General features: G+C 44.5%; 3 protein-coding genes across 6 annotated transcripts; 1 reads left to right on the top strand and 2 right to left on the bottom strand.

The window, feature by feature from the left end:
* The first annotated feature begins 468 nt into the window (after window positions 1–468).
* Window positions 469–2,684, top strand: LOC6738169 (ubiquitin-conjugating enzyme E2 R2). Of its 3 annotated transcripts, XM_016169485.3 has the most exons (3): window positions 469–625; window positions 1,082–1,673; window positions 2,140–2,684. In XM_016169485.3, exons 2-3 carry the CDS (start codon window positions 1,113–1,115, stop codon window positions 2,536–2,538), a joined length of 960 nt encoding a protein of 319 aa, XP_016032000.1. In that variant the 5' UTR covers window positions 469–625; window positions 1,082–1,112; the 3' UTR covers window positions 2,539–2,684. The 3 variants fall into 3 exon arrangements, with proteins under 3 accessions (XP_016032000.1, XP_016032002.1, XP_016032001.2); XM_016169487.3 differs by lacking the exon at window positions 469–625 and having other exon boundaries at window positions 720–1,673; XM_016169486.3 differs by lacking the exon at window positions 469–625 and having other exon boundaries at window positions 724–1,673; window positions 2,146–2,684.
* Window positions 2,685–3,368: 684 nt separating this feature from the next.
* LOC6738168 (probable aminoacyl tRNA synthase complex-interacting multifunctional protein 2) lies at window positions 3,369–5,165 on the bottom strand. 2 transcript variants are annotated; one of them, XM_002084945.4, is made up of 5 exons: window positions 4,910–5,165; window positions 4,696–4,794; window positions 4,352–4,504; window positions 3,918–4,146; window positions 3,369–3,794 (listed from the first exon to the last, which is right to left on the bottom strand). In XM_002084945.4, the coding sequence occupies exons 1-5, from the start codon at window positions 5,054–5,056 to the stop codon at window positions 3,418–3,420; spliced, it is 1,005 nt and encodes a 334-aa protein (XP_002084981.1). In that variant the 5' UTR covers window positions 5,057–5,165; the 3' UTR covers window positions 3,369–3,417. The 2 variants fall into 2 exon arrangements, with proteins under 2 accessions (XP_002084981.1, XP_016031999.1); XM_016171531.2 differs by lacking the exon at window positions 4,696–4,794 and having other exon boundaries at window positions 4,910–5,162.
* Window positions 5,166–5,486: 321 nt separating this feature from the next.
* Window positions 5,487–8,013, bottom strand: LOC6738167 (U3 small nucleolar RNA-associated protein 14 homolog A). The gene is made up of 2 exons (XM_002084944.4): window positions 7,497–8,013; window positions 5,487–7,437 (listed from the first exon to the last, which is right to left on the bottom strand). The coding sequence occupies exons 1-2, from the start codon at window positions 7,899–7,901 to the stop codon at window positions 5,527–5,529; spliced, it is 2,316 nt and encodes a 771-aa protein (XP_002084980.1). The 5' UTR covers window positions 7,902–8,013; the 3' UTR covers window positions 5,487–5,526.
* Window positions 8,014–8,112: the final 99 nt, after the last annotated feature.

Below are 8,112 nucleotides of genomic sequence, written 5' to 3'. Positions count from 1 at the left end.
TATTACCAAAAACATATAAATACATACATACATACATTTACCAACTTGACTTAACAAAGTTTATACACATTACAATGAAATTAAATCTACTTAACTACTAGTGTTCTTAATGTTATTATTAGTTATTTCATACGATATGCAGGACTCGAAAAATTTGTTTATTAAAACTAAATTTTCATAGATGTTTCGAAATTGTTTAAAAAAATACAAATACGCTATTTATCTACATTTATCAGTCTCTACTACATTTCTTAAATAAATCATTTGGAAAACTAAAAACTAAACTTTTTAATAAAATCTACTCTCCATAAAAAAAAAACAACATTATATAACTTAAACGCCTTGATATTAAATCATACAAAAATTCAAATGCTAAGGTTTTCTTTTAAAATTTGAAACTCGCTGGAATGCCGAGACTTGTGACGTCACACGCTATCTTCTTGCTGCGCGGCGAGAAACATGCGCAAACGTCACCTTCTCAGCGGCAGACTCAGGGCGGCCATCCCTGGTTCAAATAATGCCACCCTGGTTTTTGTTTTGTAAAGTGAAATTGTTGCAAGTCAAACAACAATAATAAAAATCAGTTAACGCGCGTACAAGAAGTCAAAAAGAATTGCCCACACAAGTACGTACTGTCGGGCTGTCAGCCTTGCTATATGGAAATCAATTTTCCACTCAACTTTTACTTGGCAATCGGTATTTAATTTCGTGTTGTCTGCTGTGAAAGTAACAACAACAAAATCAAGAGTAACGTCAAGAGCAAAAATAGTTTTCCCCATTTTCAAAATCGACAAATATAGATGTAGATTTCCCGCACTTCTGCCGGACAGCTGGACTAGAGTTTAGACCAAATTTCGCAGTTTTCCCAGCCCAGTATTTTCGAGCAGCCGCACAGTCATCGCTTTTGTGACGTGCTCACCTTGAATTCATCAGCAGGCAGCAAGATATTGACCCTGCACATAGACACTCCCGGGCATGAAATTAGTAGCCGTTGCCAGTAGCCATTTGACACACACCATTAGACATATCTAAATCAAAATATTGACATGTCTCGGCATTTTGAAAACTATTTCTCGAACAGAGCACGGCGACAACTGCAAGTGGCTGAACAAATGACCACCGCCGCCTCCACATCGCAGCATGCGACATCGTCCTCCACAATGATGGCGGGATCTGGATCCTTGGCGACCTCGTCGTCCGCCGCCGCCCCCACAACCACGCCCAGCAGCTCGGCAGTTCGCGCCCTGGCCATGGAGTACAAGTCGCTGCAGGAAGAGCCGGTGGAGGGATTCCGCGTCAAGCTGATCAACGACGACAATTTGTTCGAATGGGAGGTGGCAATCTTCGGCCCGCCGGACACCCTCTACCAGGGCGGCTACTTCAAGGCACACATGAAGTTCCCGCACGACTATCCATACTCACCGCCATCCATACGCTTCCTGACCAAGGTCTGGCATCCGAATGTCTACGAGAACGGTGATCTGTGCATATCCATACTACATCCGCCGGTGGATGATCCGCAGAGCGGCGAGCTGCCCTGCGAACGCTGGAATCCCACGCAGAATGTGCGCACCATCCTGCTGTCGGTCATATCGCTGCTCAACGAGCCGAACACATTCTCGCCGGCCAACGTGGACGCCTCGGTCATGTACCGCCGATGGCGGGACTCACAGGTGAGACTGGCTCTTCTAGCTATAGTAAATGACTAGTATGCGGACTTCTTAATAATGAAAGCAGTGCAATACTTATCTTTGGAATATGGAGTAGTCTTTTAACTCGAAGAAGTAGATTGACTACTTCCGTTCTAAAGCCCAGATCTAGTTTACTAGTTTCATTAACTTCGATTTCAATGAATACCAATTTCAATGCTTCTTTTATGAACTTGACCATTGTAATTCACTTTTAATTACATGCCTTGATTTTGGTTCTTCGATCGTGCATATTTCCATCATTACATTGTAAGTACGTTCTCTTTTCACACGAATAATCAATGTAACTCATTCAACTAACATTCTAATAGTTATTATATAAATTGTGAGTGTTAATAATATAATAGTAATCAACGCAAAGCTTGAAGTCCGCATACTAGGCATTTACAATCGCCACTTGGCTTTTTAATAAGGACTTGCTTGATTTCAGGGTAAGGACAATGAGTATCCAAACATCATACGGAAACAGGCACTGGCCGCCAATGCCGAGGCCAAGCGGGAGGGCATTGTGGTTCCGATGACCCTGGAGGACTACTGCCTGAAGCCCACGCGCAAGCCCACAACGGAGTCTGGCCTGGATGCCAACTTCTACGATGATGACTTCGATCTGGAGACGGAGGATGATCTGCCATCTGATGATGACTTCGATGAGGACGACGACGATGATGAGGACGAGGATGAAGATGAGGACAGTGCCACCGCGCCGATTAGCAAAAATAATGGAGGCAGCAGCAAGTGCAAGAACAACGGGCTGGTCAGAGAGGCGGCCGCTGCCGGAGCGGACGATGCCGAGTCCGCTGATGACAGCGGCAAGGGCGAGACCACATAATGCAGCCAGGCCAGAGTCGCGTCATCTCTTCCTCCCACTCCTGCCCAGGGCGGCGAGCCACCGCCTTTTAATTTCTCCAACATTATTACTATTATTAATTCTAATTATACACGTTTCGAAACTAAACCGAACAACTGAGAAAACAATTATTTAGCAAGTTTATACGTACGAGGGTAGTTGAAACAATGGTCCTACGCTGATTTTATCTACTCAATTTTACTTTGATAACTAAGATGATTCGTATAAGCTACAGGTTATATGCATGCGGGCTAACTCAATTCCCAGCCTGTGGGCAAGCAATTAAGAGTTCAGGGACTTCTCCAAATCCAAACGTTTATACGCAGCAGAAACACACAACACAGAAACAAGAATAAAACCAATAACACAAGAAACTCAAACAGAAACTGATTATCAATATACACAGCATATGTACTAGGTATTTAATATTTAAAAATATACATATACACATTTTTATGAGCGGAAACGAAATACAAATGTCCCAATTCGCGCGACGCGGCATCCTATCGAACATAATGACACAGCATCAAGGTAAAGAACAGCAAAAAAAAACACATATTAAACAATCAATGGATTTCAAGAATAAAAGCAAATATGGAAACATAGCGATTAAGCAATTTTTAAGTGCAAAATTGACAAAGTAAGTTTAAAACCAGCTATTGCAATATGGAAACGATGAAGCGCATTGTTCAAACAGTAACAGAATTGCAACAAAGATAAATAAGCCAAATAAAGTTACTGAAAAAAATAAGATGTTCCTTCAATTTGGATGGAATAATTGTTGGAAAGGGTACAGAAAACCACTCATTGCATCACATTGAACTCTACAATTTATTTGTTCGCCTTTCTCGATTAAATTATTTAAATTTGAACCACGAGCTTGGCCCTTTTTCTCCAAGCCACTAGCGCAGGCGTCAGATCCTTCTCGGTAACAGCTGGCATGCGTATCAGTGAGCTGTAGACACCAATATCGGCCACCGACATCTGGGCTCCACCGAAATACTGCTGCTTCTGCAGTCGCTTGTCCAGCAGGCGCACCATGGCCACCTGCGTTTTGTGCGTGTTGCAGCGCAGCAGTTGGTAGCAAATGTCCAGGACGAGGTCGATCTCGTTGCAGAGCGGAGAGCCCTCATAGCGATACTGGGACGGACCCACACGGCCCAGATAGCGAATGATGTTAACCTCTCCGTAGATGGGCACGTACATGGTGGGCGAGCTGATCATCTCGGTGTGTTCGCCTGGAAGGCATTGCATAATCAGTATTTGTACTTTAGGAAACTAGCTTGAATGTTAATCATGGGGATTTATGGAAGCTATTTTTTAAATGGTCGTTTTGGTGGTAAGCCCTTGCTCTTACTCACAGTTCTTCCAGATGAGCGTCACACTAATCTTGGGCAAAGCAGGGTTTACTGGAACCTTCGCCAAGTTGGCCTCGAATTCCCGAGCTGCTGGTCCAATGTCGGCCATCGTGGAGTGCGTAAAGGTCTTGACATCAATAGTGTACAGATCGCGCCAGGCATTTTTCAGGGCCAACAAGGCATAGGGTATGAAGTTGGGATGTCCATTGATGACGACATCCTGCAGTGGCACCTGGTTTGGATTTATTGGAAATATTATTAAATAAAGGTATTTGAAGGCGATGGAACTCTGTTTTTAGCTAAGACTTTTCAAAGCTATGTTGCACATAATTAGATCCTATTGCATAAGCTTCTAAACATTATTATTATTATTTAATTATTTATTATTTAACCTTTGAGCTGCTAGCCTTGAACTTTTCATATATTGATAGTCGTACCTCCTTTAATCCACCATTCTGGAAGGCAGTCGTGTGCTGGAAGGTCTTGCCGCAAACACCAAGCCCCGCCCGGATTTGTCCCAGCTGCGCCTTCAGGTCCTCCAGCTGCTTGAGAACCTTCTCCTGGCGGGCGGCCACTGATGCCGTATCGTCCTGAAAGTAAAAGCAGGGAGAGCGGATATGTTAGGGAACGCCATATTCCATTGGCCAAGGCCACAAGAACACACAAAACGAAGCATGGATGCATTATAAATATTTCTGGTACTGGCTTGTTGTTCATTTTTTTTTGTTGTTAGTCGGTGGTTTATAAATAGAATTTCGTATTTTAGTTTGGTGGTCTTAACCTTTAGCAGTCGTTGTATTTGTCGGCCTAAAGAGTCCAAATCAAGTGCACATGTGGCTGCGTTTTGCCCCGTTCTGTCGATCCTGTTGGCCTCCAATTTCTGGCAAGGATCACACATGCGGGAATGGAATGGATGTGGCGTTGTAGACATACGTTGCAATTTCACTGTCCTTGCGACCCGACCAACTTCTCACTGGCCCGGCAATTCAACTTACGCATGATGATGTGGACGCGGATGTGGATGCGGATGTGGAGGAGCCGCTGGCCAAGGAATCCGCCGCCAGGCTAACGTTCTTGAGGTGATACATGCAGGTGGGCAGCTTGATGTCGAATTGCGGCAGCAGGGTCTTCAGTTCGTACATTTTCGCGGCGAGAATCGTTGGATAAACACAATAACCTGCACAAATTAGCAATTCCAAAATGTGCTTGCCGTCTATGAGAAACTCTACAAAATACCAAACTTAAGGCAATGCTATCGGTATCGTTCAACGTGACACCAATAATCTGGTCACATTGCTTGCTATTAAATTCAAATTTAAATTTAATTTTTATACATTTTATACAGCACAACTTACGGTTTGTTTCAAAGTTTTTTTGAGTTTCCCCAACTTCAGAATATTCTGCATGGTCAACTATATTCGTGTCATTATAGCTTTAAATCTTTTCAATTCAAGTTTTTTTTATAGAAATTTCCTAAAGCAAGTAACAAAAATAGACAATTTGAGAAAATTAATGCAATTTATAAAATAACTTCCTTTTCTGTAGCTAAGTAAATTGGGAGACTGACAATCGTTCATTTCATTCAGATTTATTTTTAAAACTATTCCTAGTTCTATGCTATCTTGGCCTTGGGTGGCACTTTCGGTATGCGCTTTATCCTCCTGTCCACGATGTGGCGTAGGCGCCTGTCCGGCTTGACCAGCTCGCTCTCCGTCATGGGCTCGATTACCTGGCCCTTGCGCGTGATGACTGCCGGACGGGTCAGCATGCGGAAGGCCGTCTCCGGCACAAAGTTCCGGCCAACTGGGGCACGGATACTGGCTTCGTAGTCGGCCAGGGATCGGAAAGGAAATGGTATGCTGGAGACCATGTGCTGGCGCGCATGCTTGCTGGCCGACTCGTTGATGTAAAGATTATCCTTATTTTCGTCACGACGCTTTTCCGGAGCAGCCAACTTAAGAAGAAGCCGCTTGTTTCGTCGCTCCATGACCTCCTTCGAAATGCCAGCACCCGCCCAGGAACCCCATCCAGGCAGGGCGAGCTGAAGCTCAGTGTTCTTAAGCTCGGAGTCCTTGCCTTTGTCCCTATTAAAATCAGCTACAATGTCATCATCCTCGAAGGCCTGACTGATTGTCAACTGGCGTTCAGCAGCTGCGTCTTCCTCGTCGTATTCAGCTGCTTCATCGTCTATTAGAGCATCGTTAAGGCCTCCCGAGTTGCCCTTCTTTTGGGTAAACACCAAAGTTGTCACCTTGTTGGGATCTATGGTATCCACAGCTGGGGTTTCCGTGCTTTCTGTGTTACTTTCAACTTGGACAGGGATATTATTCTGTGAATTTTTATCCTCTTCGTAGTTAAGGGGCTCGTCAATCTCTATCTGCTGCTTTGTCTTTTTTAAAGCCAGACTTTTTAGGTTCTGCAAGACGTCCTTCTTTTTCGCCTTCTTTGCCTTGATAGGAGCTTCTTTAAGTTTGTTTACCCGTTCCTTCAATTTCTCCATTTTCTTACTTAGTTTGGCTCTGATTTGATCCTCGTGTTTCTCAAAAATGTCATCAATGGCTTTTGAATTCGGCCTTTCCTTGGCTTCTTTCCGATCAGTTGGGCTAATATCCTCCACCTGCCAGCCATTTTCTATCTTAACTTTCGATTTCTTAAGTTTCTTCTTAGCAGGTTTTACTTCTGTTAATGGTTTTTGAATAGTTTCTTTCTCCTCCTGCTCGTCATTATCCTGGACTCCTTCCAAATCCCTACGATGCTCCTCCAGTAACTTTTCGTTTTTATTCCTTTTTGTCCAATATTGCCGCCAATTGGCATCCCCACTTTCACCTTTTTCATTTTCCGTTTGCTCTGTAGCTTTTCGTTTTGTCCAAGGATTAAAGGGATCGTAGTCATTCTCCTCCTCCTCGGGTACAACTCTCTTCTTGATGGTTTCATCTTCGCTGTCTGACTCCTGCTTTTTCTGTGTCAGTTCCCTGCTAACAGCCAACTGCTCTGCCAGATCCTTTCGCACATCCTTGTCGTACTTGGCCCGTATCTGCAGATTCTTCGCCCAAGTACCGGTGTTCTTGTGCCGCAGGCTGGCACGCTCCTGCACTCGACTCTTTTCCAGGGCATTAAGCTTTTCCAGCGCCGCCTCTGGATTGGTTTTCTGCAGCAACTCGAACTCCTTCATCTGCTCCAACATTTTTTGTCGCTTCTGCAGCTTGTGGAACTTTTTCGATTTGATTTTGTTCTGCATGCGCGCCTTTGCTGACTTTTGAGACTCGCGCATCTTCAGGTAAGCCAGCTCCTTGCGACGGGCGAATAGTTCGTCTCTGGTAAGCTTCTTTTGTAGTAAAAGCCGCTCCTGCTTGGCCAGCTCCTTTTCATCCGTGGTATCCCCAATTTCCGCTTTGCGCAGTTCCCGTAGTTTACGTTTGTTAGCCTCGAGTTCTTGAGCAAGATTGGACTTGACTCTGGTGTTTAAAGGCCGTGCATTCGCCGAAGTATTTACGTAAACCGTTTCAGATGGTAGGGGGAAGATCTGTAATAAGTTTTGGAGATTATGTGTGTATCTCACTGTTAGCATTGGCATTTACTAACCTGCGTCTCTGCAGATCTCTGTTGAGCCACCACAGCATCCCAACGACCGAGCTTCTTGGTGACTCCCTCGTAGCCAATGGTCCGCTTGATTCGATCCGCTGCTGGTTTCTCCAGCGGCTTCTCGAGCACCTTTTTGCTGCCCTGGATGTTCTTGAGCTTCTTGCCCGTCTGACTGTGCTTGGTGGAGGTGCGTAGGATGTCTACCAGATCGTTCAGACCCACGGCCCTGGGGGTGTTATCCGTTTCCGCTGACGAAACACCTTTCACCAGTTGGAACTCATCCTGGCGCGATTGCCGCTCGTCGCGCGTTGACTTCTGGATGTGCTGCACCTTGCCCAGACTGCCGATGGCCTGCAGCAGCTTCTTGTGTGCCTTCGGTTCGTAGTGCTCCTCGTCGTCGCTCATTTTTTGTCAGAAAAATATTTAAAATCAAATAACAATACAAAAATACTTCGCGCAGCACGTGTGCAGAACAACAGCTGAGTAGTTATCGATAAATTTGGAGGCCCATCACAATTTCTCCTTGTGTTCAATAGCATGGGTGTGGAAAATGGGGTTGCCTTCTTTTAAAAGTGAACTTAAATATAATAACATTTACTACTCAATACATCTATTT

The sequence above is a fragment of the Drosophila simulans genome, chromosome 3L, assembly GCF_016746395.2.
Source record: "Drosophila simulans strain w501 chromosome 3L, Prin_Dsim_3.1, whole genome shotgun sequence".
NCBI lineage: Eukaryota > Metazoa > Arthropoda > Insecta > Diptera > Drosophilidae > Drosophila > Drosophila simulans.
Note: the sequence above shows the minus strand (reverse complement) of the source record. Positions and strands in the feature narration are given on the sequence as shown.